This window comes from Hyalella azteca, unplaced genomic scaffold (genome assembly GCF_000764305.2).
Source record: "Hyalella azteca isolate HAZT.00-mixed unplaced genomic scaffold, Hazt_2.0.2 contig7355, whole genome shotgun sequence".
Classification (NCBI taxonomy): Eukaryota; Metazoa; Arthropoda; class Malacostraca; order Amphipoda; family Hyalellidae; genus Hyalella; species Hyalella azteca.
Window position 1 is genome coordinate 20,577 of NW_025937483.1, and position 20,763 is coordinate 41,339.

Sequence of the window (20,763 nt, forward strand, 5' to 3'; positions counted from 1 at the left end):
TTCAGATAGAAGATTATTAGCAGTCAAATGATCTATCAATCGATCCCTCACAACAGATTCCATTACCTTGCAAACGACACTTGTCAAACTGACAAGGCGATAGTTGCCCGGGCAGCTTTTGTCACCTTTTTTGAATAACGGTGTCACTTGATCTTCTTTCCAGTAAGCCGGCAAGATCCCTTCGTTCAAAGTTTTTCGAAAAAATTACGTCAAAGGGCCGGCTAGGACAGTTACTAACTCTCTGAGTAATCTGGGGTGGAAGCCGTCTGGTCCACATGACTTGTTTGGATTTACAGCGATAAGGCGCTTGAGAACCACTTCTTCTTGTATTTCAAAGCTTGTTAATTTAGATCCGACTAGGCGCTCCTCAATAGCTGGAATACTGTTCAAGTCCTCTTCAGTGAATACGCTACTGGAAAAATGATTAAGTACGTTAGCTTTGCCCTCATCAGAGGATATCTTTCGTTGATCTACTTTCAAATCAGAAGTACCGTCCTTCATCTTGCACTTCGAGCTAGCGTACAAAAAGAAGGCTTTCGTTTTTTTGCATTTTTAGCAATACTTTTTTCGAGGGTTTTCACTGCGGTGCGATAGCTTTCTTTAGCTTGATTTCGAGCTCTTGCGTATAGGTTATAGTCAGCATCGCTACGAGTCTGTAAATAACGCTGGTAGGCTTCCTACTTTATTTTCAGCTTAGCTAAAACTGTACTGTTCATCCACCGAGTTTTTTTTTTGGCTCCACCAAGCTCAATTTTAGGTACACACGCATCAGCTACAGACACAACTGTGTCCTTGAGAAATGACCATGACTCAGCCGCATTCATGTCCTTAATACAGTTCGAAATATTCACTGCATTCACTGCTTCACGTAGTTTATCATAGTCGTCTCTCGCAAAATTCAAACGCTCACGCTTCCGATGCGTCTTTTCTGTCCAGCACTTAAGACTGAAAAACAAGAATTGGTGATGGGTTTTGCTCAATAGAGCCTCGTGACGAAGCTCATCTAACATTGATTCATCACTAGTAAACACCAGGTCTAGAATATTGGGAGTCTGTTTACTTCTATAATGGGTTGGTTTGGTAACGTGCTGAACTAGGAAGGAGTCTCTCACAGACTCCATGAACAAGAATGCTGGGTGATTCTCATACCTTGGAGAGGATCCATCTGTCCAGTCTAGCTCTGGATGATTAAAATCACCAACGATCAACGTGTTTGATCTACGGAAGCCATGCTCGGTAAAAGACTGTTTAGTACTCTATCGTTATCATGTACAGAGGAACTGTTTGGTGATCTATACACGACGCCTATGAGGAGGCTATCTTTGCCTTTGCCATTTGGCTGTTAATTATCTCCTACCAGACTGTCAACAGGGCTTCATTGCCGGTAGTTCCTGCACCACTAACCCCTTGCCCACTCTGAATGATGGGACCCGCCTGCTGGTCGACAGAGAGCCAGTAGATGCAATATACCTAGATTTTGTCAAGTTATTTGACAGTGTCCCACACGAGCGGCTGTTGTATTAGTTGAAGTCTTTGAGAAATTATTGAGAGTAATGGACTCAAATGGATCAGAGATTTTCTAGTAGGGAGATGACAACGTGTCAGTATTAATGAGACCGTATCAGACTGGGCTTCAGTGCGCCGCGGCGTGCCACAACTCGCCACAAGGAAGCGTTCTCGGACCTGTTTTATTCGTTGTATTTATAAACGATCTGCCAGAAGCTGTCTCTAGAGTGTGCTCAACGTATGCTGACGACACAAAAGTTTACCATACAGTGAGGAATACATCGCAAAAAGTACAGTTGCAATGTGATCTTGACAGTTTGGTTGACTGGGCTGATAAGTGGCGTCTGCGTTTTAATGCTGACAACTGTTAAGTAAGTATGCAAAGTAAGCTGACAACTGTAAAGTAATTCAGTATGAGAAGACATGGTTGCAACGAAAGAGTGATGATGTGGAAGTCGACCATGGAAAAAGATTCAGGAGTTAATGTCGACAATAAGTTGAAATTTTACATAGATGCAGTACATACATACGAGTACATAGATGCAGAAGCGAGTTTATGTCGACAAGGAGCTGAAATTTTCTAAGCATGTTGAAACGCAAGCTAACACATCCAACAAACTTCTTGGACTAATCAGACGCTCATAAGAGTTCCTAGATACAGAAGCGATGAAGCAGTTGTTTGTTGCTGTCGTGCGCCCGAATCTAGAGTTTGGAAATGTTGAGTGGTCACCGAGATTTAAAAAGGACAGAAATTTAATAGAGAATGTTCAAAGACGTGCAACAAGGATAATTCCAGGCTTGAAGGTCAAGTCCTATGAAGAAAGATTGAAGATTGTGAAGCTTCCAAGCCTCAGTTATCGACGTCTGCGTGTGGACCTTATTGAAGTATACAAGTATACTCATGGTTTATACAAGGTCCCCGAAGGATTACTAGAACTTGAAACAAGAACCAACACCAGGGGCCACGGCTATAAACTAAAAAAACTGCGCTGCAACTTCTCCACGCGACAAAATTGCTTCTCGCTTCGAATCACCGACATGTGGAACAGCCTCCCCGATGACATCGTTGGCGCTCCAAGTATGAACGCGTTCAAGAACAGACTGGATAAAGCAATGGAAAAATATATGTTCAAATTTGAAATGCCTGGCACCATATCGAACCCTGTGGAAGTCTAGTAGCTACTTCAAACTATCGTCAGTCATGAAAAGTTTCATCATGTCATCATGTCATTTCATCACAAGAAAAATCATGTCATTTGACCACGGTTAAATGACATGATTTTAAATCTTCTGTGAATAAGTCACGAAAAGGAAAAGAATCGGCGACAGGCCACATCAGGCCTACACTTCAGCGCCGAGATCAATATGTTATGTTATGTTATGTTAAGCATATTGAAGCTCAAGTTAATAAAACCAATCAACGACTTGGACTGATCAGACGCTCCTACGAGTACATAGGTGAAGAAGCGATGAAGCTGCTGTTTGCCGCTGTCGTGCGTCTGAACCTAGAGTAGTTTGGAAATGCAGTGAGGTCACCAAAACTAGAAAAGGACAAAAATTTAGTAGAGTGTGTTCAAAGACGTGCAACAAGGAGAATTCCGGGATTAAAAAGCAAGCCTTATGAAGAAAGATTACGAAGTTTCCAAGCCTCCGTTATCGACGTCTGCGTGGTGACCTCATTGAAGTATACAAGTATAACCAAGGTTTATAAAAGGTCCCAAAAGGATTACTCTAATTTGAAACAAGAACCAACACCAGAGGCTACGGCCATAAACTAAAAAAACTGCGTTGTAACACATCCATGCGACAACATTTCTTCTCGCTTCGAGTTACCGACATGTGGAAAGCCTCCCTGATAGCATCGTTGACGCTCCGAGTATGAATGCCTTCATGAATAGACTAGACTTAGCCATGCAGGATCATATATGTTCAGTCTTGAAATACCTAGCACCTTTCAAGCCTTGCAATAAGTCCAGCAACTATCTCAATCATTTCGTCAGCTATGGAAAGATCGAGTTCATAAGGCCGGATCCCTTGTGGAATCAAGTCACGAAAAGTACAAGAATCGGAAACAGGCCATAGGCCTATTTCCTCAGTGCCGACAATACTATTCTATTCTATTCTAACCCCTCACCTGTGACCGTCGCTGTATCGAAGCTAGGAAGTTCCTACGTCTTAACGATGGCAGTGAAAGTTGCCTCTCGGGGCCGTCTCAGTTTAGATAAGTTCGGCCTTTACCATTCAATGTGACGTGACGTCGGGAGCGCTAAGTATCGGGAGGCAAAATTTCGCCATATTCGTTTGCCTATTCAACGCCAAAGTATTGACTTTATCTACAGCAAACAGCCCAATTCATCTGTATGATCCGGTAAAAGCCACGCATACGAGTCCAATTTTCTGTTCTATCGCGGATCAATGCCATTTTGTTCTTCTCGGTTTATATCCGCAATTTCTCAATTCTTCTAAATCTGGAACAACATCTGGACCAGAAGCTCTGCCGCATTTCGCGTGGCTTTTGTTCATTTGGACCAATTTCATTTGTTGCACTTGTACCAGGTGTCATTTATTGTCCCGACGCTGAATTATGTGTGGTAAGGTGTGGATAAGCTTATCATTAATTAGCAACCCTGACTAAATTGTTTTGTACTATGAGCCGATTGAAACAAGTAAATGTTATCAAGGCCACAGCAGTTCGTAAGGCACTGACCTAAGAGGTAGTCTGTATTGGCCGTGTCCACTGTGAAGAGCTGGTCCCTGTTCCACACGTAGCTGTTCGTGCCCAGCAGGTTCTTCTGGTTGATCCACGTGTCGATGAGATTCTTGTCGTCCTTTCGTCTGCCGGAGGTTTCACCTTCAGGATCTATGGCGTCCTTAGGTAGGAACTTCTTGCGACCTCCGCCCATGATCACCTAAGCATCATTAAAGATTTATCTAAATATAATTTTGCTTCTTCGAATGTTCAGAAAAAGCTATGAAACTCAAGGTAAGGAAACCTACTTATCCTGTTCAATACATTTTTTTGTCTATTATGGCTGCAAATTAAATATCACCGTCTCATTCCCGGCAATATAGCAACCATGCATGCAACCAAATGAAGTACAACCAGCCTGGAAATTAGTACCAAGGCGGGTGAACAGGCCAGAGTACCCTACACCGAAAACCATCTTGAATGAAGTTACTAAAATACCTTGATTTTTGAGCCGGTGTTGCCGAGCACGAGCTGCTCAGCGATGTCATCGCACGCGTCTGGGTCGGCGTTATAATCTTCTACATCATTGTCGCTCTCCCAGTGTCTGAAAAATACACAAGGCAAAATATTATTTTTGTATCTAGAAACGTTATTAAAATCCTGTTGCTACATGTCCATTTCTATTGTATAATTTAAATTAATTTTAACATGTGCTCCAGAGCACCAAGCATGGAAATGATTAATTGATATTCAAGGCCACAAAACTCACCGCTCGGCAGTGTGCGCGTAGTTGCCGGCGGGGGATGCGTGAGTCACTCGAGTCGTCGTCACGATGCCCGTGGACCGACCAGCGTCCTGAGGCATGAGGGACTATTAGGTAACCAGGCGAGAAAACAATTAGGACATTACTTACAACTTTTAATTAATTAAGCACCCTGTCCAGATATCCCTAGGACACCCAATTTAGAGATCACTGGGAAACACTGAGCAGGTCTCAATTGATAACCAAGCCAAGGCACCAATTACATGCGCCGACCACGTTTAGAGGGGACTGTTTTGACCTTATGGAAACTTTTTCATTTACAAACGGATCGTTTTGAAACTTGGTACACATATGTAAAACAGAAATCTAAGAACTTTTCGTTCGTGTCAATTTTTCAAAAGAAAATGAAAGAAAACATTATATTGATATAAAACGGCGGAAAAAAGGGGTACTTTAAAAATCTATCTCCTCCCACAAATATCGTGCTACAACATCGAAACACGTATCATTCGATTGGTAACGGCCATATCTAAAATCCATTCGGTCATTTTTTTTAATTTCAAATTTATTCGGGAGGAGGGGGGGATTTTCCAAAATATATCAAATTTCCCTCCCTCCGCCCCACCTTTTTGCAAAATATTATCCAAACTATAACGAAATCGAAAAAATGACCGGATGGTTTCTAGAGATTTTATTTACGAATCGAACGGTATATGTCTCATTGATGTAGCTTCAAAACTCTAGGAGGAGATGGGTCTTCCGTGACAATAACTGTGAATGTTTAGGAGAGCGCGACAAAGTCCCGCCCTCATCGCAATAGTCACTCAATGTAGCAGTGATACGAAACTAAACGTTTCTGGAGCTTGATTCCACTCAAGGATGGTGGGAGCGACTACATGCGCACCTCATCATACAACGCAAGGCGGGTTACTGAGCTGCACCTCAAAGGCTCAAACAAACACTGTATTTATAGTGCTGGGCAGCGAATTAGCTCCTATCTAATTTGTTAAAGAACTCCCCCCTGCCCCCTTTTCATGATCTGTCGTGAACGCATAAATCAACGTTCAGAGATGGTAATGGTACCGTTGGATAGGGCAGAATGTCAGCTTTAAGATGAGACTAAACGGGTAACTGAAGCGCAACTCTAGTAGACACTATATTTAAAGTGCTCAGCAGCTAATTAACTCATATCTAATTTGTTAAAGAACTCCAACACCCGCCCCCCTTTCATGATCTGTCGTGAAAGCACAATTCAACGCACAGAGATAGAAATGGTACCGTTGGATAGAGCAGAATGTCAGCTCTAAGATGAGACTAAAAACCGGAAAAGCCAAAATTTTCGATTTTTGACCGAAACGGTCTTCTTAACTGATGATTCACTCTAAATGTTTCTTAAAAGCCATTCCAGTGTGGGCCGTTCATTAGTTACCGACACGGTTGAATTCCTCGCCTACTAATAACATCTAACAACTTTTTAGTCGACCTTATTCAAATACTTTAAAAAATAGGCACGGAGTTGAGTACAAACATCATCAATTCCATGATGTGTAGGTCACACCCTTTTGATTACAAAGAAGTTCTCAATTATTAGAATTTAGCAATGAAGTTGAATTCTTCGATTCTTTAGTAAAAAATATTATGTGTGTGTGTGAGGGAGTGTCTTGGGTTATTGTCGTCAGTTTCTAGTCGTGACAGGTTCAGTGATGTTCGTCTTAGGTCGTCGCCATCTATAAATTCGGTTCTGAGTAAAAGTCGGTGTGAGGAGTCTTGATTTCAGGTTTTTTATGAAAAACTTTGAATATTTTAGCGGAGTCTATGTCAGGAAAAATTGTGTCGATGTCATAGTGGGCTTTCATTTATTTTGCATTTGATAAAATGCTGTCGAACCCCATTTTGCGGGAAATACTGACAATGTGAGCATCGAGTGTTATAGTTATTAATTTAAAATGTGTCTTGTTGATCTGCGTCAGGCTATCTTGTGGAATGTTTTTCAATGATAGTTTGTGTGTGGCCAAATATGTTTGGCTGGTTTTGTGTTTGATTGTTTCATGATGTGATTGTTGTTTGTTTCGTATTTGTTGCTTGCGGAAGGGAACGTTTGTTGCTAGACTGCGGTGATCGTTGTGGCAGTTGAGAAATTTTTGTTGGTGTTAGTGCTCTGGGTGTGGGTGTGGTTTTAAACGGCGCAATCGGAGCTCGAGAGAGGTAGATTTGCATCGGTGTGTGGGGTGGTCTTGCATGGGTGTGTGGCATAAATATATAAGTGCGTAGATTGGTACTGTTCTCAAAGAGAGGGTGTTTTTTTAGTTTGATACAAGTAGACTCCGTTTGTCAATATGTTATGTTTTCTTTGTGTGTATGATTTTTATGACTTGTGCATAATTTTTTATTTTGATCTCATCCCTGTGCAGCTAGTTTTGTTGTGTGATTTCGTGTTTACTTTCGTCGACAGCGCGGCTTCCTACGTCACTGTAGAGTAGTGCGTAAATTATCCATTTTATTTTAATGCTGGCAAGTACTATAGATATCATGTTGATTTTGTTGAATGCTATTCTCGCTTCGAATCACCGACATGTGGAACAGCCTCCCCGATGACATCGTTGGCGCTCCAAGTATGAACGCGTTCAAGAACAGACTGGATAAAGCAATGGAAAAATATATGTTCAAATTTGAAATGCCTGGCACCATATCGAACCCTGTGGAAGTCTAGTAGCTACTTCAAACTATCGTCAGTCATGAAAAGTTTCATCATGTCATCATGTCATTTCATCACAAGAAAAATCATGTCATTTGACCACGGTTAAATGACATGATTTTAAATCTTCTGTGAATAAGTCACGAAAAGGAAAAGAATCGGCGACAGGCCACATCAGGCCTACACTTCAGCGCCGAGATCAATATGTTATGTTATGTTATGTTAAGCATATTGAAGCTCAAGTTAATAAAACCAATCAACGACTTGGACTGATCAGACGCTCCTACGAGTACATAGGTGAAGAAGCGATGAAGCTGCTGTTTGCCGCTGTCGTGCGTCTGAACCTAGAGTAGTTTGGAAATGCAGTGAGGTCACCAAAACTAGAAAAGGACAAAAATTTAGTAGAGTGTGTTCAAAGACGTGCAACAAGGAGAATTCCGGGATTAAAAAGCAAGCCTTATGAAGAAAGATTACGAAGTTTCCAAGCCTCCGTTATCGACGTCTGCGTGGTGACCTCATTGAAGTATACAAGTATAACCAAGGTTTATAAAAGGTCCCAAAAGGATTACTCTAATTTGAAACAAGAACCAACACCAGAGGCTACGGCCATAAACTAAAAAAACTGCGTTGTAACACATCCATGCGACAACATTTCTTCTCGCTTCGAGTTACCGACATGTGGAAAGCCTCCCTGATAGCATCGTTGACGCTCCGAGTATGAATGCCTTCATGAATAGACTAGACTTAGCCATGCAGGATCATATATGTTCAGTCTTGAAATACCTAGCACCTTTCAAGCCTTGCAATAAGTCCAGCAACTATCTCAATCATTTCGTCAGCTATGGAAAGATCGAGTTCATAAGGCCGGATCCCTTGTGGAATCAAGTCACGAAAAGTACAAGAATCGGAAACAGGCCATAGGCCTATTTCCTCAGTGCCGACAATACTATTCTATTCTATTCTAACCCCTCACCTGTGACCGTCGCTGTATCGAAGCTAGGAAGTTCCTACGTCTTAACGATGGCAGTGAAAGTTGCCTCTCGGGGCCGTCTCAGTTTAGATAAGTTCGGCCTTTACCATTCAATGTGACGTGACGTCGGGAGCGCTAAGTATCGGGAGGCAAAATTTCGCCATATTCGTTTGCCTATTCAACGCCAAAGTATTGACTTTATCTACAGCAAACAGCCCAATTCATCTGTATGATCCGGTAAAAGCCACGCATACGAGTCCAATTTTCTGTTCTATCGCGGATCAATGCCATTTTGTTCTTCTCGGTTTATATCCGCAATTTCTCAATTCTTCTAAATCTGGAACAACATCTGGACCAGAAGCTCTGCCGCATTTCGCGTGGCTTTTGTTCATTTGGACCAATTTCATTTGTTGCACTTGTACCAGGTGTCATTTATTGTCCCGACGCTGAATTATGTGTGGTAAGGTGTGGATAAGCTTATCATTAATTAGCAACCCTGACTAAATTGTTTTGTACTATGAGCCGATTGAAACAAGTAAATGTTATCAAGAATATAAAAGCAAATGAAACGGCCAAAAATTTCACCATCTCTACAGAATGAAAACGTTTCGGAGTCTTGCTCCATCGTCAGTTCAAAATCTATATGATAAGCAGAATCAATTAGAAAACCTACCACAATGACGTCACAGAAGGTGACGTGAGTGATGCTACTAAAGGTATGGGTGGTGACGTGTGACAAAGTTACCTGACAGTGATTTAGATATCATTTCTGTGCAGATGCGGTCATGTCGTATTTACAGGCACATTTAGGCGCATTGTGCATCATCGTACGTCAGTAGGATGGCTCGTAACTTCTACATCAATATTCGAAACGCCGTGGTAGAAATTATCTTATTGGAAACCCTCTTGCGCATCCACCCCATTCAGTTGGGCGCTTTAATTAAAGCCTGACCGGTTGACGTACCTGTGTATTTGAGGTTTCTAATTTTCAGCTCCCGTCCTTTTTGTTCCAAGTTTACGAATGTTATATTCCTTACATATTTTTTGCCAGAAACATTGTCTTAACTATGACAACATTTTTTATCCGCAAGAAATTGTTAATATTCAGATAGTCTGCAATTTACCATGATTTCTATTTGCCAATTAAGGTTTTGTAGAATTTTGTAGATCAATTGTGCGTGAATTATTATTTTACTTTGTGACTGAGGTTGCTGGTCCCTGAAACGTTTCTGCTGAAAATAATTCAATAATTTCTAGAATTTTTGAAAAAATTAGTAACTTTTATATGGGATTTTTTATAGTCGTTTAGAGCGAATTAGTAACTTTTACATGAGATTTTAATGCTAAATTGTCTAGAATTGATGGCAGAATTTTAATGAAAAAATTTTTATGAATTGCTATTGAGAATCAGCATACTTTGATTGACAAGGAGTGCAATATCCATAGATTTTTGTTATCCCATTAACTGGTTGAAAACCATTCGTGCATCAGTCATGCATGAGTGAACCGTGATAAACACGATTCTTGATTCTTTGAACCTGATTCAGAGCTCATTCACTCTGAGAAAAAGGCAAGGCGAAATCTGAGACACAATTCATACACATATATTAAATATTTACAATAAAAATTCGACAGTGTTGGCACACAAAACCCTGGGTTTCATTCACTACTAAAAATTAGCTGTCAAATTATTCGAGCTAATATCCAGCGGTTGATGATATAGTTCGACGTTAGTTTGTCTTGTCTTAGTTGATGTCCGGCAATTGACGTTACTTCGACATTATTTTGTGTTATCCGCTCAGATGTCCGGCAATTGACGATATTTAGACGATAGTTTCTCTTCAGGCATCAGCGCTGCAGAAACTCAAGCCCGACCCGACACAGGCAGCGTACCTAGGAATATGTTATAAAATTATTTCCTGTACTTGATCTTAATGAGATAATAATGTATTTTCATATGCAATTTAGTTCCTCCACTGCATCACACTCGGTGTATGCTTCGGATAAATTGCGGTTGGAACGCGCCTGATCGCGTGGATGATGTACGCACCTGATCGCGTGGATGATGTACGCACCTGATCGCGATCCTGTCTCTTATACACATCTAGATGTGTATAAGAGACAGGTCATTGTGAATCCGAAATAGATTCGTGTTGTAAGTCTGCGATAGAGAACCGGGCACTCTTAACTGGGACTGTCATTGTGAATCCGAAATAGATTCGTGTTGTAGGTCTGCGATAGAGAATCTTAACTGGGACTGTCATTGTGAATCCGAAATAGATTCGTGTTGTAAGTCTGCGATAGGGAACTTCTCACTTTTAACTCGGAATGTCATTGAGAAGCAGAATGCCTCATGTTTTGTCTTTGAAATGCCTCATGTTTATGTCGGACTATCCTTGGGAGTCTAAGATAGGTCCGTGTTGTAGATCTGTCAGGCAGCACCTGTCGGTTCTCATGAGAACTGTTGCTGTGAATCTGAAACAATTTCCTACTGAAGATATCATCAGTCCAGGACAATGTTTGAAATCGAAAAATTGGTTGAAATATTGAAGTTTGGACTTCAAAAAAGTGCTGCTGGATCCTGGAATGATAATATCTTCAAGTGTCGAAACGATGTGTCAGTAGAATCACTTTTGCGATTCAAGTCAGTAGAATCACTTTTGCGATTCAAACAAATTTAAAATCATTTGTTTGCGTCATGATTAATAGGAACAGTGAATGATATGATTCCATGTCTTGTTGTAATTTATGTTGAATAAGTATCGTTGCCACTGAGTGTCTATAAATGAACGATAGAATATCGTCATTTTGTGGAGAGACTGATTTTAATCTACCTTGACCTTTAACAGACTTGTTAATGGTCAACCTCCTCTTAAATAACGTTGACAAAACCTTCCTTTGGTCAACTGTTGTAACTGTTCACTGTTTTAATTGAGATTTGTCTCATAACTGATTATAATTGAGCCAAACTGACGGGTCCAAGAGGTAACCACAACCCACTTTGATGATGCTAGAGAAGGGGAAACGTTCCCAAGCGGACTGCTCGAGCTCGTATTTGCCGGAGCGTTGGCCCTTGAGGAGCCTGGCGGCGGTGAAGGTGGCGATGCCCGTGCCGTCGCCGAGGAAGACGATCACGTTCTTGGCCTGGCTCACGATGGGCGTCTTGGCGAGCTGGTCGGCTAGCTCCGCTTGGCATCTCGCGTTCCAGAACGCCGAATCTAAGCGATCGCGCAGTTTAATGAAATAACACAAAATGCACAATACAAATATATGTGTATTTTGAATATTAATGAGCTAACTATTAGAACGACTATACACTCTTTTCGACCTAGAATTACGGAATTGATTGTGCGCGAGAATTCTCATCAATGCTCGAACCTTCAATTTCTTGAATGAAACACGACAAACTTGACTATTATGTGGCCTAAGCGGCAACGCCTAAAGTAAAGGCCCAAGTTATTCAGACTGATATAACCTAATTTTTTTTTATTTTGTCGTTTGGTACGAACGAGAAATTAAACTGTGTGGTCAAAGATTGACAATGCAAATTACAATTTGATCATCCGTCGCGGAATTTCATCAAAAGCGTCGCACTATTACCTAACTTATGTATATATTATACATGTATACACACACGATGGTCACGGCTACCTTCTAGAGCGCGCAGGCTGCCGTCCTCCATGACGCGTTGACGAGGGGTGGGGTGAGCTCCCAGGTTGCGGTGGTCGCCATCATCGTCGGCTGGTCGCAATTTGGGCTCGCCTGCACCAACATGTCGTTGTATAACCGATAAGGTTATACAAAAAACAATTTTCGTGTAAAAATGTTTTTGTACACTTAAAAAATACTTAATAGACGATATAGGGGAGCAAACTAAATGGATGGTTTAATTTATTTCCTGGGGTTGAATGACATCACGCGTCTCTAGAAAAATTATGACCTAATTCAGGTTAGATTATTCTCAAACTGCCAAATTTATGCCAATACTAATAAGTAAATGAATAACTGGAAAACCTTTGATAAAAAAGCGAGTTATTTTTAAAATTAAGAAAGAATAAAAAAATTATCTCTTCAATTTAAGGAATTTGAGTCTGGTAACAATTGCCTTACCTGCAGTTCGGGCCGCGGAGAAGCCAGCCGTCGCCAGCACCAAAATGAAGGTCAAAGCTCTCATTCTGTCCAAATTTCCTGAAATATCTACATATACAATCACCTGCAAATGAAATGCGTACATGAAAATTTTTTGAATGTTCATCGTAAAAAACATTGATTACGTTATAGTGATACATGTCATTGTACCAGGTCTTATGTAATTTAGTTTCTATTCCCAGTAGTTTCACTATCACTGCAATTTCTCGCTCTGGCTGAATACCAAAGTTTAAAAAATTTTATATGTAGTATGTGAAGAAAAAGTTGTTGTCGCAAAATGAAATTACGGTTCATTTGAATCCTAAAAGAAATTTATTTATGCATCATTTGATGAAGCAACAGAATTTTTATGGTCTACAATGCAATCGACACGCTATGTGATGTTTATCATAATATTATGTAGTTTCATTTTGATTTTGACGTATGTTACTCAATCATTCATCATACTTTTTAGATACTCGAATATATTTATCTTTAATTGTACTATATGCATGGTTTTAATGCTTAAGAGCTCAAAATAGAATACTTTTCTCTTATTGGCTCTTCGCGTATTGCATGCAAGAGTCGAGCGCACTTCTACACTATACGTTCAACTCGTGACAACAAATACGAGTTAACGAGAGTGCACTATGAGCAATTAGTGCACTACGTCTCCTAGAAGTGAGAGTAATGAGTGGCATTAACGACTTCCATCCTAGCTATTCTAATATAGAACCTAGACTACACAAGCAATTGTATAACGAAAAAGTACTTATAGTGAGGACCCAGCAGGTCGCCTATCGCAGCACGAGGCGAGCAAGGCCGGCGTCAGCCAATAGCGCGGAGCCGCTCTGTACGACCACGTGGTTAGCAATTTCTAGCTTTATTATCAAATATTTAAAAAAATAATTTTTAAATTTTATTCTAAAAGTAAAAATAAATTTAAATTTCTAAAAATTATTTATTCTGTCAACTGATACATGCATTGTCTCCGAATTTACGAAAGTGTGCAAAATTCCAGACCGATTGGACAGGTAGAAGTGTGTTAAATATCGATTTCTAAATTTGTAGCAGACAAACAAACAAACAAACAACAAGAAGTGAAGTTAAAGAGAAGTGTTGTAATAAGGCGGCGGTCTTTTTTTAATCGCTGGCCGCCCTTAATCAACAAGTCTAATTAAATCATTTAGTCAGGCAATATTGTTTTAATCGAATAGGAATGAACATTTAGGAATGAACATTTGTCAGGCGACAAGAAATACAACTCTGCACTGTAGTGATTTGATTATGATCTGTAGTGAGAGGCAAACGCATCAAAACTTTTATTTTCAATAATTTGAACTCCGGAGCCGCGGCCTCCACCTCTTGAACTGCATCGTCGACCACGTGAGTAACACATGCGCTGTGATGTGCTAGACGTGGTGCAGGTGGTGTGAGTAACACACGCGCCTGTCTCTTATACACATCTAGATGTGTATAAGAGACAGGGACAATCACGTTATGGAAACTACGCAACCACTCTATCGTTACCAAACTATAACCAGTTGACCACATTCCGCCACTAATTTATTTCTCCATTAGTTTTTCAATACGAATACTATTTGCACGAGATTATTTTATGATGAGGAATGTCATTGTTAAATTTCCCCAAATAGTTTGACTGCATTTGTGATGTTTTGATTGTTGAGCGTGTAAAACAAAGCATCCCTTCAAAGTTGAAATAGCCGTTTCTGCTTCAGATAGCCGTTTGACTGTTTAAAGTATTACGAATTGGATTTGAACATAGAGGCAGTTAGATTACATCGGATTCTCTTCGTATGCGGAGAGTTTCAAGAAACTAAATATATTTTCTCCTTACAAGTCTTGGCTCATGAAATAACAAAAATAGAAATTACAATTTATTCATCAACCAGAATCAATAATCACCTTCTCACGAAAGGCCAGCGTGACTAGTATAATACTGATAACGAGTGGTGTAAGTACTAGCTCGAGCATTATAAAAAAAATTGCTTTAGCGACTGTCAGGCCAAAGCCTCAACACGGCACAAACTGAAATAGGTTGTGATGGTGAGGTTCTAGCCCCCATGAGGCACGGCGAAAAGTGTGTGTAAGATTACAATTCTACCCATGCCCGGTGTTGTCCGTTAGAGTACCTCATGCCTTTCGAATAGGTTTACCAAGTTCTTATGATTCGGTTAGGGCTTGTGAAGTATTATATGAACGTCTTATATATACTGGCGCAGGAAGGTAACACATAAGCCAGGGAATTACCGAAATATAACGCATAAGAATTTACCCGAATTTCATGCGTTAGAAAAAATACCAATAATAACACGAGGTGTGGCAGAACAGAAGATTAGATTTAACAATTTGATGTTTCCTTAATTTTTATTTCATTCAAATTTACGTTCAATTTTAATTGAATGATAAAAGTTCCCATACAATTTTGGAATATTCTTTTTTTAAGTTTATGTTGAGTTTGTTTGTTTTCAGCCTCCATTATTGCTAATTGCACTGGAGCCGAGTCATAGCTCCCGGCCAGCGCTCTGGCTTAGCAAAATGCACGTGCACAGCTGGCCAAGACCGAGACGGCATTTCTGGGGCCGTATTATCAAAACTTCGTAAGTACGCAAAATCGACTTACGAGTGGCGTTGCTATGATAACGTAATACTAGCGGTGGTATTATAAAAACATTTGCGCGGGAAAAATTGGCGCGGGAAAAAAATTTAGGCTTTTAGCCAAGACTTGCGTACGAAAATTTTGATAATGCCAAAATTAGAGTGTATTTACGTACCACAGAACTTTTTGTCGTAAGTACAAAAAGTTACGAAGTTTTGATAATCCGGCCCCTGTGCAATGGAGCCGTTTAATATGCGCGAATCTGGCAGGAATGAAAAGTGAGTCTGTTTTCCCTTGATGTAGAAATGATGCAATATCAATAGTGAATTACATTTGAGGCTCCCAATTAACATTTTTAACTGAATTCAGATACTAAAATTCGTCCAATAATCGTAACAGATTTATCATTAATTTAAGCTAAAACGCGTTTTTTAAGTTACATGGTTTTGTGCTGAACTGTGCTGGAGCAAAGTTGGATCTTGCACATAAGCTGCACTATCAAAAAGTTAATGAAATGTCCCGTCTCAAACACCGTAGAGTTTTAATTGAGTTTCAGAAGGCGACAAATAATTGTTATCCTCTATCGATAAATATGGTTCATTCCTCTCGCTGCCCAAGCTGTGCTACGTGGACCAAGGGAGTTCAATGTCGTAGATTTTAAATTCTGAATGAATATTAATTTAGTATTGGGAAAAGCTAGATTTGCAATATTATTTTTTGCGGCATTGGCAATTAATGACCTGTCATAATTTAGAATTCCACGGTCCAGATAAAAACTTTAGTAAGTCTCTATTACAAACAATTTTCCATGCAACGAAGCATCTGTTATTGTATTGAAATAAGGCTAATATTGAATGTGCATTTACGCTAATATAAATATATATAGCCTTTATAATATTATATATAGCCTTTATAAACCATTACATGCATTGAGCCTTTATAAACCATTACATGCATTGAGCCTTTATAAACCATTACATGCATTGAGCCTTTATAAACCATTACNTTCAGCGTGGAGGCACATAGCAGAATGAGAAGGCTTGCAAAGCGGCAAATTCGAACGAAAGTGTCACGTCGCACTGTTCAGCGTGGAGGCACATAGCAGAATGAGAAGGCTTGCAAAGCGGCAAATTCGAACGAAAGTGTCACGTCGCACTGTTCAGCGTGGAGGCACATAGCAGAATGAGAAGGCTTGCAAAGCGGCAAATTCGAACGAAAGTGTCACGTCGCACTGTTCAGCGTGGAGGCACATAGCAGAATGAGAAGGCTTGCAAAGCGGCAAATTCGAACGAAAGTGTCACGTCGCACTGTTCAGCGTGGAGGCACATAGCAGAATGAGAAGGCTTGCAAAGCGGCAAATTCGAACGAAAGTGTCACGTCGCACTGTTCAGCGTGGAGGCACATAGCAGAATGAGAAGGCTTGCAAAGCGGCAAATTCGAACGAAAGTGTCACGTCGCACTGTTCAGCGTGGAGGCACATAGCAGAATGAGAAGGCTTGCAAAGCGGCAAATTCGAACGAAAGTGTCACGTCGCACTGTTCAGCGTGGAGGCACATAGCAGAATGAGAAGGCTTGCAAAGCGGCAAATTCGAACGAAAGTGTCACGTCGCACTGTTCAGCGTGGAGGCACATAGCAGAATGAGAAGGCTTGCAAAGCGGCAAATTCGAACGAAAGTGTCACGTCGCACTGTTCAGCGTGGAGGCACATAGCAGAATGAGAAGGCTTGCAAAGCGGCAAATTCGAACGAAAGTGTCACGTCGCACTGTTCAGCGTGGAGGCACATAGCAGAATGAGAAGGCTTGCAAAGCGGCAAATTCGAACGAAAGTGTCACGTCGCACTGTTCAGCGTGGAGGCACATAGCAGAATGAGAAGGCTTGCAAAGCGGCAAATTCGAACGAAAGTGTCACGTCGCACTGTTCAGCGTGGAGGCACATAGCAGAATGAGAAGGCTTGCAAAGCGGCAAATTCGAACGAAAGCTCCTGTCGTGTTGTTCAGACACGCGTATACAGAAGTTACACGACGTCATACCGATGTGCGCGGGTGAGCACCATGCACGAACGTGTTCATAATACAGGGTAGACCAAATCCGGGCATGAATAACATCCTTATTTGTGACGAGAGATCTAATTTCAAAATTATTCATTAACAAAACATGATAGTTAAGATGCGGAAAACATTTAAGAAATAATATATTAGATTCTCTGGGACAGTAAGACACAGTACACTAAATAGTTACCTACTATAAACCCCCCAAAATTAAGAAAATATACTGTATTGGTCGAAAATGGTTTCATTTGGTTAAAACAAAGCACGATGGCAAACAATTCAGCTGATACATTTTACAATTGGATTCAAATTCAGGATAAAAATCGCCTACATGTAAAACAAATCCTTTAGCCGTGGTGAATCAAGTTTTATAGACCATTCAATTTAAAACAAAATGAACAAAAAAATAAAGAAATTCTTACCAAGCTAGTAAATGTTGGTTTCCGAAATACGGATGTCTGAAAGCGACCGTTTAATTTAGTTACTCTACAATCGAGAAACGAAAAACCATTGTTGGTTTCCATTTCTATAGTAAATTTATCGATGAATGTTCCAGGTTGAGATAATCAAAGAAAATGCCTGAATGAGAAGGATGCTTGGAGAAAGATGTCATCAATATAAGCATTGTAAAAAATTAGGCTAAAATTAAGCCAATTGATGCATTTTAAGTGGTTAACTGAAAACTTTGCAACGTCATTTTTACTACGAAGTCAGAAGATATTTACCAATATATTCCTGGACGACGTTTTCCATTAGTTTAATTAAGTTAATTCTTTTACCGTTATTATCGTACATGCATTTCACCGTAAACTCAGCTAATTCAACACTTATTTCGCGACGTCTTTTAACCATAAAATTCGTACATTTGCGTCTAAAGTCAACTCTATGCTTGTTTGCTGACCAAAAAATAGGAACTTTGCACCCTAATTCCTTATGCGATTTTTAGCTGCACAGCGGTGTCCTGAAACTGCCGTGGGAACCTTCACATCTGCATGACACAGCAGCGTTCGCACAGCGTGGCCAGGTCGTGACCACAATATGGAACAAGAAGAATCTCTCACGATCTACTTATGCTTGCGGGACGAAAGCCATCTTATCGGCTAGACAGTCCACGTGATCAACAACCTGCGGTTTGTGCAAGAAGATTCGGATTCGTAATTAGGTCGCCATTATTACTCGGACGCCATTTTGATTGCAAAGTTGCTAAGTTATGTAAGAGTACTCGAACAGCTATAGATGTTCCTCTAACCTTCCTGTCTTTTTATGTTGAAACGATTTTTTCGAGCTATTTGTTCATATTTTTCAGTCTGGCTCAGATTGCATGAACTTGAACTACATTGCACCAGACCTAAGAGTTCAAAGTTCGTTGCTCGTTACTTTCCTGAAGCAGAGCCATACTTAAAGAACTCATTTATATTTATAAATCCAGTTTACCAACAGCACATGTCACATGACTTCCTCACGCTGTAAACATAATCGTCTACATGGCCAATGGCTGTTTTCAAGTCCGCGTTTCTCATGTTACCGCATCAGACTCTCTCAATGCGCACGATTCTGACGTACCGAATAGATCAAGCAGCTCGTTTACTAATGTTTAAGCTTCCTCTATTTCGAGTCCACTGTTTTTTTAGTTTGTCTACACTATATTAGCTAATCGTTTTCATCGTCATTATTTGGCTGGCGTTTCATCACCATCACTGTTAATATCTAATTTCGTTCATAAATTCCACGTTTGGAATTCTCAATCCTTGCACAATCAAATTATAACGCATATATATGTGGCCGATATTTTTACAACCCTCGAATAGTGTTCTAATTAAACAGTAAAAGAGTTATGGGTTTTGATGCCTATACATGTTTGAATGGGTTTTGATGCCTACACTTCCTCGACAATTCGTTTGTGAACTGTTTGGTAATAGTAAGTGCAACATCGATGACATCGTTCATTAGGCCGTAAGAATGTCATCTATTCTAAAAATCGCAGAACATTCACAGCTTGTTGCTGGTCACGAACACGCAATTCACTGCTCTAATTTTGGTGTGTTTGACCGCCCGTCATCCTCGCCGCTTACACCAGAACTGTCGCGCAGGTAGCTATGATTGAACCCACAACTCCAATCTTCATGTAAACACTGGACTACCCAGTTAGTTCAATTTTATTATAATATAGGTGCTAACAGTTACGAACGAATGATCTCATTAATACATTGTATTGGGTGACAATTAACTGTTTGGATGAGGCCGTTCGAACTGGAGCCTGTGCACAAAACCTGATATCAATTGGAAACACTTCTCGTCGACATTCATCATTGTTTGAATTGCCAAGAGTTTTATTTAACGCTCTTTGCATAATTTATGTAAAAGTTGACTCTCACTACCTAGTGCGTGTAAGCATTGAGCACTCTTATATAGTTTTGATCAAAAATCTCGATGAAGAAGAGCGTCCATGTTGCAGATGAAGTCTAACGTGGTCGCATAAAACACTCATACATGAGTTCGGGAATTGTGAATGACAGCAATCCGAGAAACCATTATTTATTACTCGAGACTAAAGGGACTTAATATGGTCATTAGGACCATTGAGCGACTTTAAATAAGAGTTCGAGGCTCACGCGCAAAAAAAAACTGCTGAGAATGAAAGCCTCCTGCAAACAGAGGAACGCGTCCCAGGTCTCTTAACACGTTGACCGCAATGCGCGCTATATGCTTACAAATTGAGCTTTTCAGAATCGCGATGCGTACATATTTATGTGGTACATGCCTGTGAAAATACATATTTTTATAAAATCATAATTCTCTTTCAAATTTACAATTTCAGTGATACACCTCATTAGGCTTGTTAGGGAGGGTTTTGAAGTCAATTACTGCATGGAGCATTTCATATCCAAATGCAAGTGGTACAAAATGACGGAATTCGTGAAATATAACAATTGGTTCTATTTTATGAAGCCTTTTTGAGTTTTCAGAACGAGCATTATCATTGAAGTGCACGAAGCGCAGAAACAATTAAAATCTACTATCTCTTGACATGTTACTGCAGACAAGCGGATTGTCATAAATTGTCTTTTTAGATCAGTAGAGTTCCAGCATCGGTATTGCCTGCTAATTCCGTTGCAATTATTAACCCAAAATTTTTCTTTATTTCATGAGCATTTGTAGGAGTCAAGCATTTCAGTCGCGATCGTCTTGTAATCTTCGTGTTCTGCAAAACTTGATTAGCATATCTGTTCGTTTCTGTTACTATCTCCGGAATAATTTCTTCCGTTACAAAGAGATTAGAAGTATCAAATTGCGTCGCGATGATAAAACTGTTTCGTTGCCTTCGCAGCATCCTCATATTATG

At 40.2% G+C, this 20,763-nt stretch overlaps 2 protein-coding genes across 2 annotated transcripts; both read right to left on the reverse strand.

The window, feature by feature from the left end:
• Window positions 1-3,137: 3,137 nt before the first annotated feature.
• On the reverse strand, window positions 3,138-5,059 carry LOC108670425 (membrane-bound alkaline phosphatase-like). Its single transcript, XM_018157899.1, has 4 exons — window positions 4,965-5,059; window positions 4,694-4,799; window positions 4,214-4,415; window positions 3,138-3,169 (listed from the first exon to the last, which is right to left on the reverse strand). Exons 1-4 carry the CDS (start codon window positions 5,057-5,059, stop codon window positions 3,138-3,140), a joined length of 435 nt encoding a protein of 144 aa, XP_018013388.1.
• A 5,748-nt stretch (window positions 5,060-10,807) lies between these two features.
• LOC108670426 (intestinal-type alkaline phosphatase-like) lies at window positions 10,808-12,837 on the reverse strand. Its single transcript, XM_018157900.1, has 4 exons — window positions 12,734-12,837; window positions 12,275-12,385; window positions 11,624-11,841; window positions 10,808-10,855 (listed from the first exon to the last, which is right to left on the reverse strand). Exons 1-4 carry the CDS (start codon window positions 12,795-12,797, stop codon window positions 10,808-10,810), a joined length of 441 nt encoding a protein of 146 aa, XP_018013389.1. The 5' UTR covers window positions 12,798-12,837.
• Between the last annotated feature and the right edge of the window lie 7,926 nt (window positions 12,838-20,763).